Source organism: Phyllopteryx taeniolatus, chromosome 1, assembly GCF_024500385.1.
Source record: "Phyllopteryx taeniolatus isolate TA_2022b chromosome 1, UOR_Ptae_1.2, whole genome shotgun sequence".
In the NCBI taxonomy this organism is placed as follows: Eukaryota; Metazoa; Chordata; class Actinopteri; order Syngnathiformes; family Syngnathidae; genus Phyllopteryx; species Phyllopteryx taeniolatus.
Genome location: NC_084502.1, coordinates 19,179,278 through 19,194,865, shown reverse-complemented (window position 1 = coordinate 19,194,865; position 15,588 = coordinate 19,179,278). Strand labels below are relative to the sequence as shown.

At 42.4% G+C, this 15,588-nt stretch overlaps 2 protein-coding genes across 18 annotated transcripts in view; one reads left to right on the top strand and one right to left on the bottom strand.

Moving 5' to 3' along the window:
• The first annotated feature begins 255 nt into the window (after positions 1–255).
• Positions 256–9,705, top strand: nfkbiz (nuclear factor of kappa light polypeptide gene enhancer in B-cells inhibitor, zeta). The gene is made up of 9 exons (XM_061778180.1): positions 256–404; positions 1,806–2,003; positions 4,283–4,388; positions 5,359–5,505; positions 6,076–6,139; positions 6,224–6,393; positions 6,836–6,946; positions 7,609–7,776; positions 8,044–9,705. Exons 2-9 carry the CDS (start codon positions 1,852–1,854, stop codon positions 8,071–8,073), a joined length of 948 nt encoding a protein of 315 aa, XP_061634164.1. The 5' UTR covers positions 256–404; positions 1,806–1,851; the 3' UTR covers positions 8,074–9,705.
• LOC133480251 (protein unc-80 homolog) overlaps positions 9,464–15,588 on the bottom strand; it is a 72,852-nt gene continuing 66,727 nt past the window's right edge. For 13 of the 17 annotated variants that reach the window (XM_061778030.1, XM_061778074.1, XM_061778056.1 and 10 more), the window contains 4 exons: positions 12,572–12,677; positions 12,081–12,101; positions 11,635–11,852; positions 9,464–10,697 (listed from right to left, as the gene is read on the bottom strand). In XM_061778030.1, coding sequence (XP_061634014.1) covers positions 10,230–10,697; positions 11,635–11,852; positions 12,081–12,101; positions 12,572–12,677 — 813 coding nt within the window. In that variant the 3' untranslated portion in view covers positions 9,464–10,229. The remainder of the gene's footprint in view (positions 10,698–11,634; positions 11,853–12,080; positions 12,102–12,571; positions 12,678–15,588) is intronic. The other 4 variants (XM_061778036.1, XM_061778139.1, XM_061778031.1 and 1 more) reach the window with 3 other exon arrangements.

Sequence of the window (15,588 nt, the reverse complement as noted above, 5' to 3'; positions counted from 1 at the left end):
TTTGGGACGTGGGAGAAAACCCACGCAGGCACGGGGAGAACATGCGGGGCCGGGGATTGAACCCCGGTCCTCAGACCGTTGAGACAGATGTGTTAACCAGTTTCCACCGTGCTGCGTACATATGTATAAAAAAGGAGTACATATTTATTTAACATTTTAGCTTAAATTATTGGACACATTTCATAAACCATTCCCCCCCTTTGTATTTTCTGTAAATGACCTGCCTCATATTTTGTAAATTATTTATTAATATAGGGTGGGCCCTTGCACTTGGAACTCACCCATAGAAATTTGTCAACAAGGAAACGTTGTCTGGCGTGGCACACTTTTACCTTTTACTTAGTTCCTCATTTCTCATCACATTGCGACCAGGCATTGACAAAAGGGAGAGCTCGACAGCCGAGGTAAGCACGGCAGGAACAACTCTTCAGTCGTGACCTTACTGTATATTTAAGTTTGCATTGAAGTTATGTACTTATTGTCGGGGAGGAGTCATTCGGGTGAATTCCTGCCGGATAGCAGCTAATGAGTCATCAGCTCACTCAAGTATTACAGCACAATCTATTCATGCAATCTATCCCAGGACTCGACATGGGGTGTCTTCAATTATTGCGGCCACAATAACAACGTGCACACAAAATGCTAATTAGAGGCTACTAATTTAGGGTAAGGAAATAGGTTTAATATGCGAAAGAACTACTAAGTTGTGGCCACGAGTTGGGCAAAATGTGCACACGAATTGGAGTAGTTATTTGTGGGTTTAAGGTTCGTCTTTGTCGCAGGCCATGTCGTTGTTCTACTGCGGTCAAGCCAGCCGCCCCTAATTTTGTTCATACTAGGCATTACGGTAATAGGTCGAAGCCACCTTCAAAATAAAAGCTTCCCAATAATACGGACGTCGGTGCTCTTCGGTTAAGGAATGCACCCAGCAAAGTGAATTTGAATCTTGACATACATTACATACATGCATTAAAAAAATTACTTTATTTGATATCTTAGGAAAAATAAATGGCAATGGACTGCATACATTAAAAAAAATACTTTATTTGATATCTTTGGAAAGATAAATAGCGCTTTATCTACATCATTACAGTGGCCAAAGCGCTTTACAAAGACTCCCATTCACACACACATTCATAAACCAATGGGCAACTGCTGCCATGCGAGGCGCTGCCAGGCCCACTGGGAGCAAATTAGGGTTCAGTGTCTTGCCCAAGGACACTTCGACATGCGGAAAGTCGTAGCAGGGATTCGAACCTGTTCTACCTACTGAGCCAAAGCCACCCCAAGATAATCCCATTGGTATCGCAAGACAAGTCCAGATCTGTGTGACAGACCACCAAGGACTCCACGAAAAGAGGTTTGATGAACATCTGATATTGTATTTCAAAATAGAAATCTCTGAAAACTGCATATGTTGCTGTCATTACCCCTGACTGAAAAAATCTGTTAAATCTTAATGAGATATCGCAACACCGGTCCAGTTCTGGGGGACACTACACCTCCCCAGGTCTCCAACAAAAGAGGTCCCATCAAAATCTGACGTGGCATTTCAACATAAAAGACTCTTGAAATTTGAATATTTCACTGACATGATCACGGATTTCAAAAATTCATTTAAAAAAATCTGTGAGTTATCGCAACACCAGTCCAGTTCTGGGGGACACTACACCTCCCCAGGTCTTCAACAAAACAGGTCCCATCAAAATATGATGTGGCATTTCAAAACAAAAGACTCTTGAAATCACAGATAAAAAAAAAAAAAATGTCTATATGTCAAACATGTCTCTATGTTTCCCCTCCAGAAGAAGGAAACCTTCGCTGGACGAAAACCCAGAGAACGCAACTAATATGTTTCCTTATGCGTACCTGCCTGCTCATGAGCCACACCCAGCTCCAGAGTGTACGCTCACATTATTTCAGTGGCAGATCGAGCAGGAAGCGTGCAGGTATGATGGCATCTCTCCCGAGCTGCTGAGCTTGCAGGACGCGGACGGCGACACGTATGTATCATGGACATGTGCCTCATTCCACTGTTTCCCAACCTTTATCAAAATATGGTTCATACCTCACAGCACACAACCAAACATTCATGTTACAAAAGGTATACACTGTTAGTGTTTTTACAGTATCTTACTGGCCGCGCTGTTGCAGTTGCTCGTATCAATTGAAGAAAGTCACGTGACCGGTGCTGCCGCTGTATTGCTCATGCCCGTCACCGCATGACGCTTTGCCGAACTGTGCTTATAAGGAAGCGCATCTGTCAACGAGATGCATCTCTGCCAGAAGAATCACGATTCTTTTGAAACACAATTCTTCCCTTCAAGCCATTGTGATACAGAGCCCAAAAGAAAAGGAAAGTTTACCGCCTCGTGGGACCATTTTGGTCACACACGTATCCCCCAATAGTATCTACAAATAAGGTGCTGTATTTCGAAAGATTTGTGTAGAAAATGTTTAGCACGCTCCCCCCCTAGTGAGGATAAGCGGTATGAAAAATGTCGTCTTCAGTTTTGAGGCACACAAGCCCCATCAGTGCCTTGTGTGAGAGAGGTTCTCCAAAGCTGTGGAAATTGCTCTAAAAAAAAAGAGAAAGGAAACACCTGAATGCCAAAACACAGGAAAAACATTTTTTTTTAAATGTTATTTTAAAACTTTCTGTCTCAAACACAACTACATAAGCAACATCACACTCACAATCACAATCACACTTTCACTCAGATTTTGTTCACAATTTTTACTTACTGTATATTTTCAAGATACTAAAGATATTTGAAATGTAGGATTAAGACAATGTAACTTACAATAACCTGAATAATATTGCAATGATATTTAAGACCCAGCAGGTGTTTGTTTTGAGCAACACAGGGACACAGTTCCGACACAGTATCAATACAGTTTGCCCAATGTGCCGAAACGCTTCATGAGGCCTCATGTACCCATCACATCATACATACACAACCCCAATTCCAATGAAGTTGGGACGTTGTGTTAAACATAAATAAAAACAGAATACGATTTGCAAATCATGTTCAACCTATATTTAATTAAATACACTACAAAGACAAGATATTTCATTTGCAAACTGATCAACTTGATTGTTTTTAGCAAATAATCATTAACTTTGAATTTTATGGCTGCAACACGTTCCAAAACAGCTGGGACAGGTGGCAAAAAGACTGAGGAAGTTGAGGAATGCTCATCAAACACCTGTTTGGAACATCCCACAGGTGAACAGGCTAATTGGGAACAGGTGGGTGCCATGATTGGGTATAAAAGGAGCTTCCCTGAATTGCTCAGTCATTCACAAGCAAAGATGGGGCGAGGTTCTCCTCTTTGTGAACAAGTGCGTGAGAAAATAGTCGAACAGTTCAAGGACCATGTTCCTCAACGTACAATTGCAAGGAATTTAGGGATTTCATCAACTACGGTCCATAATATCATCAAAAGGTTCAGAGAATCTGGAGATTTTACTGCATGTAAAAGCCGAAAACCAACATTGAATCCCCGTGACCTTCGATCACCCAGGCGGCACTGCATCAAAAACCGACATCAATGTGTAAAGGATATCACCACATGGGCTCAGGAACACTTCAGAAAACCAATGTCAGTAAATATAGTTCGGCGCTACATCCGTAAGTGCAACTTGAAACTCTACTATGCAAAGCAAAAGCCATTTATCAACAACACCCATAAACGCCGCCGGCTTCTCTGGGTCCGAGCTCATCTAAGATGGACTGATGCAAAGTGGAAAAGTGTTCTGTGGTCCGATGAGTCCACATTTCAAATTGTTTTTGGACATTGTGGACGTCGTGTCCTCCGGGCCAAAGAGGAAAAGAACTAACCGGACTGTTATGGATGCGAAGTTCAAAAGCCAGCATCTGTGATGGTATGGGACTGTGTTAGTGCCAATGGCATGGGTAACTTACACATCTGTGAAGGCACCATTAATGCTGAAAGGTACATACAGGTTTTGGAGAAACATATGCTGCCATCCAAGCAACATCTTTTTCATGGACGCCCCTGCTTATTTCAGCAAGACAATGCCAAACCACATTCTGCATGTGTTACAACAGCGTGGCTTCGTAGATGTTTAACACAACATCCCAACTTCATTGGAATTGGGGTTGAAATGTGGATCTTTGGCTGTGTTGTTTACATGCCTTTACCCATGTACTGTACTTACTGGAAAATTTGCTGCAGCACATCTGATGATCGCTCAAGGCACAGTGGTTGTGAGGGTCCCTTCCCTCTCACAGGGGGCATTTTGATTCTCTTGCAGATGTCTTCACATAGCTGTGGCTCAAGGCCGAAGGGCTCTGGTGTACATGCTGTCTTCGAAGCTGGCCAACTGTGGCGCTTTGGAGGTGACGGATCGACACGGACAGGTACTGGAGCTCCCTTTTGTTTGACAGGGTGGCCATAAGGTCTCTTTACAATTTAATAATTGGGTAGTTGTCCCTCAGTTCAATGAACAGGTTTCAGATGGGTGCTTCACTGTATTTGCAGGTTGGGTATCACCAGACACCATGTGCAATCATCTAACACCATGAGAACTAAATAGAATGAACACAATATCAGTTTCAAGATTAGCACACGTTACATACAGTGACAGGTGCATTTGTACAAAGAAAATAACCCCATTCTGTTTGCCAGTGGCACTAATCTAAGATTTAAGACATCAGCTTTGTTTCTTCTTTCTGTAGCTAACATTTAAGATCGAAACTTGAACAAAGGAGAGATGAACAGAAATACAAGTACATAGGCAAAAGCAAAACAAAACTTTACCTTTAGTCTGGCATGGATATTGTCTTGAGATTCAGGACTTGTTTTTTCTTGCTTTGTGTCCTGAAGCTTTTATCCAATAGGACCTCTTAGCCTATGTGTCATTGTCTTAAGATGTTTGCTAACAAATAGGATTACGTACATGTCATTGGCATTCCTCTCAGTTTTTGCCATATTCCATTTACCATGTATTACAAAAGCAAATAAATATATTGAACAAATCTGTGGAAATGATTCCAAAATAAATGGTAGGTATCGAAATTAGTTTTTGCCTCATTTAATACATAGGTGCGTGCACCCTTTGCCTCTTTATCTCCACACAATGCTTGTGTCGCAGGCACGAAATGACAGCCGTGACGATGGATGTCTTCCATACTTGTGGGCATAATAATAATAATAATAATAATAAAAGTTAGGCTATTGATGGTACAGTATTAAAGAAAAACAATAATAAAAAAATATATATAATAATAAAATATAACAAAAATGTCCTTATCTGAGGGCGAAAAAAAGCTATGATGGATCCGGCGCATGTCACCTGTTTGCTTGTGTCCCGCCCGGCCTTGTACACAGACGCCGCTTCACATCGCTGCAGCAGCCAATCAACACCTAATTGTCGGTGACCTGCTGGTGCACGGCGCAAACATCCACACCAGAGACTCATGGGGCCGCTCGCCTCTACACGTTTGCGCTGCGAAAGGATTCTACCTTTGTCTACAGGTTGGGAATTGACCATCCATTCATTCATTCATTTTCCAAACCGCTTATCCTCACTAGTGTCGCGGGCCTGCTATCCCAGCTATCTTTGCGCGAGAGGCGGGGTACACTGTGAACTGTTCGGCAGACAATCACAGGGCAGATATAAACAAACAATCATTCACACTCACATTCACAACCTACGGGCAATTTGGAGTCTTCAACTAACCTACCATGCATGTTTTTTGGGGATGTGGGAGGAAACCGGATTACCTGGAGAAAATCCACGCAGCCCCCGGGAGAACATGCAACCTCCACACAGGCGAGCCTGGATTTGAACCCAGGTCCTCAGAACTGTGAGGCAGATGTGCCAACCAGTCGTCCACTGTACCGCTTGACCATTTCATTTCATTGGAAAAGTACCAATTCATAACAAACGTTACATCAGGGTACTTTTCATATGCATCAAATTTAGGGAAAACCCCTTTAAAAAAACCAAACAAAAAAAACCACCCAATTGGTAGTTCCAGAGAACGGGGATTGAAACAAGTTGCCTACATTGATCTACATTTGTTATCCCGTGTGTCTCCACAGAGCATCTGGAAGACTTTCTCAGGATGTTCACAGATGATTGATACCGAAATATTCAATTATGACGGTGAGTGTGTTGTGTTTTTTTTTTTACCCTTTGACCCGAACAGTACGAATGTAAACCTCAAATAAGACTTTCCTCCCCTTGAAGGTCTAACTCCGCTTCATCTTGCTGTATTGTCTCACAATGCTGTTGAAAATGAGTGGAGGAGAATGGCTCATACTTGTACCAGGGACCAGGACCAGTACCAGCAAAGGAAACAAATGTATGTTCTATGTGTGGAGGCCCTGCTGAACATGGGCGCCTCCTGTGGGACTGCGGTAACTCATCTGTTCTGCACAAATACACTTATTATAGTAAATATTTTATGAACGGTATATCTTTTCATTGGACAACACTAAAAAAAAATGACACTTTGCTACAATATAGTCGGTGTGCACCTTCAGTTTCGGGGTGTTGACAATTTTCTAAAAGTCTAGTCTTTTTTTGCATAACACTAATGAGTCAGGTGACACCAGGGAGTTAAAATGGCCAATTGAGCCCAATTTGGACAGTTTCACTTGGAGGTATACTCACTTTTGTTGCCAGTGACTTTTGAGGTGACATTAATACAAGCAAAGTGTCATTTCTTCAGTGTTGTCCCATGAAAAGCTAAAATACTGCATTTACAAAAAATGTGAGGAGTGTTCTCACTTTAGTGAGATACTGTATGTAAAGCACACTATCCAGTTTATGGGACAGGGGCCATTTTCCTTACTGCAGGACTTAAAAAGTGGACGGACATGTTTGCACATGGCCGCTGAAGAGGCCAATCGTCAGCTGTTGACGATCTTCCTCAAGCAGTCGTCTGGGTTGAGCAGTCTGAACAACAAGGTTACGTTAGTAGATCATGAGGCGTCCCTTTGTGGCAGCGTGTCACTACACAAATGTTCTCACAACTACAGAAACCCTCTCACACACACACTATTGATTTTTTTTTCTTCCTTCGTATGCTCAACGCCTTCAAACACACAACTGAAATGCCCTCATTCACACGACTGACACACTCTCAGGCACACAACTGTTACTGGATCACTCACACACTATTGAAAGTTTTTTCACTCTCACACACTACTGAAATACTCTCACCACTAACTGCTGAAAATGTCTTCGTTCACACAGACGACTGAAATGCTCTCACACACTATAGACATTTTTTTCATTCCCACTATTGAAATGGTCACTCACTACTGGCATGCTCATATTACTGAAACACTCTCACATAATACATAATTTCATTTTGCCAATATATCCTACTGAAACGCTCCCACACATACACTACTGAACTTGTTTTCACTAACATGATTTAAAATGCTACCATACACACTGTTAAAACACTGTCATACACTAACGAAACACTCATACACACTACTGAAACGCTCTCACACATCATTTTCTTTAGGGGTTTCAGTAGTGGGTATGAGAGCGTTTCAATAGTGTGCATGAGGGGTAATCCCGAATGATGTCCCCGACGGCCGCTCTCGTGTACATTTCAGACATTCAGCGGCAACACGGCCCTGCACATCGTCAGCTCCTTACAAAACTATCCCACTCAGTTGGAAGCAGTGAAGATGCTGATGATAGGAGGGGCCGACCCCACAGCAAGAAACTTGGAGAATGAGCTTCCCTGGCACCTGGCACACGGAGGACCCGCTGGTGAGAGGGTAAGGTGGGAGTGAATAAGATTTGAGTACCTTTCAGAAGTTGAAAAAACTGATCAGCATCTTTTCCTATTTTCTGACATGTATAGAATCAAACACTAGCCCAGTCGTTCCCAAACTTAGAAAGGCAACCGAGGCAATTTGAAATCTTAAAACGATCTGATCAAATATAGTTTTCGTAATGGATATAAAAATGCTCTGGCCCTGCTTTCAGTCCTGCTTAAGTTAGTTCTTTCTTTTTTTTTTTTTTTTTTTTATGTCTAACTTCAGGTGCGTCGGATCCTGAGCGGAAAGCGTTGATGAGGCCTAAAAGTGCTCAAGAACAGAACACTGTCAGTTAGACAGTCTAACGTAAATATTTGCCCTCACGAGGCAGATGTTGGTCGTTTCAGTGAAACAAATCATTGTGATGTAATACTCAATGAGCAAATGTAGTAGAGCTAGTGTTCATCGTGTCTTCTTTTATGATAGGTTTTAGATTTCTTGTGTTCAGACATGGGCGGCACGGTGGACGACTGGTTAGCACATCTACCTCACAGTTCTGAGAACTGGGGTTCAAATCCCAGCCCCACCTGTGTGGAGTTTGCATGTTCTTCCCGTGGCTGTGTGGGTTTCCTCCAACATCCCAAAAATCATGCGTGGTAGGTTGATTGAAGACTCTAAATTGCCCGTAGGTGCGAATGGTTGTTTGTTTATATGTGCCCTGTGATTAACTGGCGACCAGCTCAGGGTGTACCCTGCCTCTCGCCCGAAGATAGCTGGGATAGGCTCCAGCACGCCCACAACCCAAGTGAGGATAAGCGGTACAAAAAAAGGGATGGTTGGATGTTCAGACATGTTTTTTTTTCCTGAAGTTCTCTTACCTTGCTGACATTTACACAGCCATGACCGGAAAAGAAAACATTTTTCTGAACACAACAAATGTAAAACCTAGCAAATATGTGATACTGAAATTTGTGTTTTGTACCTACTCATGTGAGGTTTTCTATGATGTACGCTATTGTGGACTTGTAACTACAATGAAGTTATATTGTGGCACATGAGCGAGATGGGTTCAAGTGCAAACATTAAGCCACTTATGCACTTCTTTTGTGGATATTAAACTATTAAGTTTTTCTTTCAATGGATGCGCGACTTATTTTTAATTTTTGAAATGACTTTGTAGGCATCTTAACGATGAGTAAATGTTTAAAGTTTCAGAATTGTGACTCAAACCAGACATCCATTTTCTTTCTTCCTGTTTTGACTATGCTGCACTTGTACTATATTCATTATATTTTCTGTAGATACAGTCGGTTTACCTTATATACATGGACTGTGAAGAAGGGATTGATTGATTTTCAACAGTCAGTAAATCTGATGGAGTCTTAATGGCAACTATAGGAGTTATGGTATGAGGAGTGGATTTTCCCATCAGCATTAGCATTTTCATCCATCCATCCATCCATTTTCTGAGCCGCTTCTCCTCTAGCATTTTCAAGTTGATCCAAACCCTGTCATATCAAGTAATATAATCTAAATCTACATTTGCCTTTTGTTGACCAATCCTGAAAGTGTGTTGATCAATTCATGAATTTTTGATTTTTTTTTTTTACTTAACGTCCACACCACCACCGACTTCAATATCTTCATTCATCGCAATACCATCTAATTTTGTGAGGAAAAATAAATTTGAACGTCTTCAAATGAAAATGATGCATCTGCCATGTAATTATTTTGTATATTTGTTTCAGATACATTAAACTTACAAGTCAATGGCACACACATTGTTAAGTCTGAAAAGGCCAGAACAAGAACATTGTCTGTCGCAATAAACATCTGAAGTTACAGAAAGGAATCAGACAAACAGTGTGTTGGTTCGACATATGGCACATCCCAATTTTTCATGTTTCAGAGGTACATAACGGCACACAATAAAATAATCTATACCTATCTTCACAGTGGCTCTTTTTTTTTCCCCCCATTAAGGCATGGAATGATAAAATGAGGCAATGACTTCGACTGCATCGCTACAGACAACAGCAAGACAAACAAACACTGCGTAGATTTCCAATATTAAATTATTTTAGAATATTTCAAAATAAAATTGGATCTATGCATTTCATTCATCATGACTGAATAAGATGTAACAGCCTTTCTCATTAAGTGTACCCTCATAAATATTTACTAACATTTCATATTTATATTAATTATTTATATAATTCATGAATTCAGTTGCATGAGCTCTGCTAAAATATACATTCAGTTCTATATTGTGAATGTTTTTTTTACATGAAGGAGAGTTGTCACTGGCATTACAGGGCTATTACTGTTGTTGACACGCCCATTGTTCCCTCGTCCGTCTACCGGTCGCTTGACCCTTGCGTGGGGTTCACTTGCTTTTCTTCAATGCATGAGGAGTGTGGTTCTTGAGATAACATCTATTGTGAAATGGCATTATAGAAATAAAATAGACTTTACACGTGTGACTCATCCAAGTCCAGATCAACAGCGGAGAGGGGAAGGGGAAGTCGGCGAGGTGAGTGCCGAGCAGAGGGTGCGGACAGCAATGGGGTGAGGAGGGGGTTTTCTGTGCCCTCATCCTCGCAGAGTTGTACCAGGATGTTGCTTTGCGGCAGGAGTGCGGTGGTGTCCGCGTCCCCGGGGCTCTCTCGGATCCGGGAGGCCATTGGCGGATGGACAAGTGGAGTTGGCGGGAAGGGAAGCGGGAGTGGCAGAGGCGTTGTGCCCAGCACCGGGAGGGGCGGCGGAAGAGGCGAGGAAGTGCGAGACAACGGGGAGCTGGTTCTCGAGAGGGTAAGTGGTGAGCAGGGATGGGGAGGTGGTGTTGGGGTGGAGGTGCGGGAGATGGAAGGGGGCGGGGTCAGGCTGCCGCGGAGGCCCCACTGCTCTCGTTTCTCCTTGATACTCAGGTTAGAAGCAACCTACAGAAAGGAAAAACCCATCACATACAGTACGTATAAAGCCATGGTTCTCTTGGGGCATCTTGTTGCCAAGGAACATCATGAAGTGAGTTGAAGAGCTTCACTGCAACAAAAGTAGTGCTCTGCCACCATCTTATAGCATCTAAAGGCAATTTTAATGCTTTTGGGGGGTTTCAATGACACACAGATTTTTGCTATTAGTGGAAGGGCTTGGTTCATGTCCCCCACAAATAGAGGGGGTTCATTGTCAGACATACATCTGACATCCCTGAATTCGAGAAGCATTTTCAGCTCTCTCATGCTCATATAAAGTTGTACAGGTGAGGGAAGGTAAAATGTCTGCGGCCTGGATGCACATAACACGGGTCAAAAGTATCCAACATTTGGATAAATGATAAATTGGCACCATGTCTTTGGTGATGTTCAGCCCCCTATGACTTTGATTGCCTCCCGCAGGGTTCCTTTCTTGCCATTAGGAACGCAATGTGAGGATGATTCAGCTCATGTCTGTTTCTTGGCGAAAATTAAACTTGCTGGATGCTTTTTTTGAAAAATAATCGTTAGAGCGGTCAGTACCGTATCTCACAAAGTGACTCACATTTTTGTAAATGTTTTACAGTATTACATCTTTTCATGGGACAACACTCAAGAAATTACACTTTGCTATAATAGAAAACACAGCCAGTAAGCAGTCCACGTCAACGAGCAATGAGGGATAAATATTGAATTGAGTTATTTTCTGTTAAACAGGTCAGGAATATTTCGATTAAAATGTAAACAAATGGAATTTAGAGGTGAACATAAGTATTTATGTTTATTTGATGCTAAGATTATGAGGGGATCCTTGCAGAAGTTCACCAAAAGTTGATCCAAAAAGTTTGAGAGCCCCGTAAAGGCACAGTTTATCAAAAACTAAACTTAGATCAGAAATTGGCACCTGTGTTTTCGCAGGGCTGTGCAGGTCGGCAATGACGGTGGCCGACGAGGCAGAGGGCACTTCCAGTGTGGGGGGCTTAGACATGGCAGGATTGGTCTTCCTGCCCTCAACTGGAACATCTGTGCCGCTGGGGCTCAAAGGCTTGCTGACTCCCACACACGTTTGCTGCCCTTGTGTTTCCGTAAAGGTGACCGATCTCTTTTGGTCTCCTTGCACTGCTGAGGGCACACACGCATGTGCGCATGGTTACAAACATAGCGATAGCTGCACATCTTGACACGCTTCACGTCACTAGCACATCAGCACCACTAAAGAAGGCAGGGGCGGTAGGCAGGAATTTGGAAGGGGTGCAAGACAGACATGCAGAGCGCCCTACTGGGTGAGGTTGCAGAAAGAGGGGTGGGCTATTGCAGGGTGGAGAAGAAAGGTTAAGGGGTGCGTCTCACCTTCACAGTCCAATAAAGTTTCTTTAATTTGAAACAAAAGGCATGAGACAGAACAGAGTGAGAAATGTCAGTTTGGTGTGCGGTGATAAAACAAACATCGGAACAGACACGGACGGGGGGTGAAAGGGGAGACGGGTGAGCTCACTATCACACCTTTGTGTGTAATGGTTCAAATTTGGTCCACAGTAAGTTGGACCACTAATTAGACCTGATAAGTCAATTATACAGTGGACCCCCGCTATTTGCGGGAGCTAAGGACTGGACCGTGAATAGCGAAAATCTGTGGATAATTGACACCCATGATAATTGCATTCCTTTTTAATTAAACTCAAAAAATTGTTGAATAAGCAGGGATAAACCGCCAATAAGTGTTTTAGTTGGTTCCACTTAAAAAAAAATAACAATAAAATTTTAAAAAATTCGCAGGTACCAAACCGCCAGTATGCGGGGGTCCACTTTGTATAGTATGTGTCCTTTGAAGACGTTGTTACCCAGTGGTTTATTTTTGGGTTGGATGCTCCTGCGAGTTGTGGAGAGCCGAGCTCCTGTACGACCACGGGGTTCATTCTTTGGAATGGACAACAGGGGGCGCCGCAACTGCAGAATAAAGAAATAATAAAAAAAAAAGCAATCAGAACAATCTTAAGCATCATATAACCATCACAGTGTTAAACATAAAACCTTGCAATTAATGCCTAAATAAAAATCTACAACAAGTAAATAATTTGTATGAAATCACAAAATTATATTTTCCAAGAATATATATAATACATATTTTGGAGTGGACACATGAAACCAAGGCAATTCGAGATACGAGTCACCCACCTTGCAAGCTTTTGAGATACGAGTCGTCGTTTGGTGGATTTTTTTTTTTGCTTTGACTTGCGGGCACAAATTTGAGATACGAGCACTTGATGGTGGCAGCAATTTCGAGTCACTCCACAATAAACAGCAGTTTGGCAAATAGTGAACAATTCTTCAAAAAGAGACTCATGAGCCTGTGATCCTACTTGGTCTGTGTTTGAGTTTTTGGGTTTGATGTCATGGAGGGGCGGAGCCTGCTGTGCACACCTGGGGCGTCATTTATCAAGTGTGCGTAGGAACATTCCCATGCAAATTATGGGATTTATCAAGTTGGACTTGTGCGTGGGGATGTTCATAAATGTATGCAAATCTCTGACCCATGCGTACACACAACACCTTGCGCCACAACAATGAAATTTCACATGGAATGCACTAAGAGGGTCACCAAAGCCATCTGAGTGCACATCGAGTCCCTTTCTTCCGCGGCCCTTTGGCCACCGGGACATTTTCGCGGGAGATTGGAGATGTATGTGGCATGTCGCAACCAACACAAAGCCGAATCATGCCGGCGGTGTTGGATGCAATTTTTTTCCCTGGCCCCAGTTTACATCCAGTTCCCATACAGACATCAACAACAAGGGTTTCCCAAACATACAGCAGATTGCACTCACATTTCAATTAAAGCGCCATCACGCAACAAATTCAGCACAAATAATCTGCGATCCACATCACCTGGTGGAATGCACGTGAAGGAGGACGCTAAAGGCACGCCCCCAGTAGGGATATAGCGCCGGTCCAGCCAGCCTCCACTTGTAAAGTAGCAATCAAGCCAGCCGCCCCTAATTTTGCTCATGGCAAAGCTAACTTCCAAATAAAAGCTTCCCAATAATACGGACGGCAATGCGCTTCGGTTAAGGAATGCAACCAGCAAGGTTCATTTGAATCTTGAGATGTATTAAAAAATGTAGTTTATTCGTTTTCTGAGACTTTTATTTTGAAATACAATATCAAATCTTCATCAAACCTCTTTTAGTGGAGTCCTTGGTGGTCTGTCACACAGATCTGGACTTGTCTTGCGATACCAATGGGATTATGTTGGGGTGGCTTTGGCTCAGTAGGTAGAGCAGGTTCGAATCCCTGCTAAGACTGTCCGGATGTCAAAGTGTTCTCGGGCAAGACACTGAACCCTAATTTTTCCTAAGATATCAATCCATGGTTTGCAAGTGGAGGAAGCAGGAAACCGAGCTTCGCCAAGTCTAGAAGACGAAGCTGAGTTTCCGCGGAAGAAAAAGAAAATGCGTAAACAAGGCGAGGTGGCCCAAGTTGAAAGACCAACTCGAGCAATGGGTTAACGAACTCCAACCGCTGGACATCGGTGTAAACAGGGCATTCAAAGTGAAGTTGCGAGCGGCGTGGGAGCGATGGATGATGAACGCATCTTTACTAAGACTAGGAGGCAGGACTGGGCGAGTTACGCCACAATTTGTGAATGGATTGTGGATGCTTGGGCTAACGTCTGCTTGCACTGTTGTTCGAGCTTTCGTAACAGCCGGCATCATTTCTGAGGAGCCGCACGGCAAGGAGACTGACTCGAACCTGCCGTGTTTGATTGAGAAGTTGCCCAGCTGTTCATTTCGGATACAAAAGATGATGACTTTGATGGATTTGTGGATGAGGATTGATCAAAAAATAACGTGAGTACATTGTTAATTACTTCAATAAAGTACAACCCAACTCAGTTTTGCTCTCGATGCCTTTTTAAAGACATTGTTTTAGCGTGCATGCATGCTACCGTATGTTTTAAGCTAGCGTATGTTTTACCATGCCTGCGCCCAATAATACGGTGTGCCTTATGTATGTGTTAAATACAGAAATAGACCCCGTGACAGAGACTGCGCCTTTTAATACGTTGCACCCTATGGTTGTGAAAATACGGTACTTGGATCAAGTCTTTATTTTGGTCTTGTGGGTTTTCCTTTTCCTATTGATAGTAGTTTTATCTCACATTCTATTGTGCTCTTTGAGTTAATTTATTCTTGTGTCCCTTTATTTACATCTGAGTTCTGTTCTGTTTGATTGATTTAGTTGCCCTTTAATGTGGTTTGTTTTTTTTTCTTAACGTCTGTCCCCTCTTGCTCTCTGTCCCTCCACTTTTGTTTTTCCTTATTTCTGTGTTTTTCTCGTCGACACTTTTGTCGTCGTTGTTTGTGTGCTACCTTGTAGTTCATGCTCACTTCTTACTTCCCTTTTGTTTCAATGAAAGTCCTGTTAATCGCCAATTCTGGGTTGTGTGCTTTGGGGTCTTATATTTGATAATACACTACGTACCATAATATCCAGCTTTTTGTAGTGGTGACTCTTTTTCGTTAGCGTCTGTATGACTGTATTATAATGCCCACTGGAGGCAAAGGCAGGCACATCAGAAGGGGCAGCACAAAGCACAATTAGCGGGTAATTGAATTGAAGCATTAAATCATGATGCACAAACTAATTACTGGTATTTACATTCAATTGATGTTATTACTCTGAGTATAAAGTACAATATTACAGTGTTAGTTTGTTCGTTTCCTTATCAAAAACACATTTCAGTAAAAAAAAAATTTTGTTTTGGGGAGGCTAGACCGGATTAATGGCACTTCCATTCATTTCAATGGGGAAAGATGATTTGCGATATGACTGTTTTGGGTTGCGAGCATGGTCACAG

Coding starts and splice junctions, on each gene's coding strand:
- nfkbiz (XM_061778180.1), top strand. CDS start 1,852: ATGTTTCCTTATGCGTACCTGCCTGCTCATGAGCCACACCCAGCTCCA. Junction 4,389..5,358: donor TGACGGATCGACACGGACAG/GTACTGGAGCTC, acceptor CCTTGTACACAG/ACGCCGCTTCACATCGCTGC. Junction 6,394..6,835: donor GCGCCTCCTGTGGGACTGCG/GTAACTCATCTG, acceptor TCCTTACTGCAG/GACTTAAAAAGTGGACGGAC.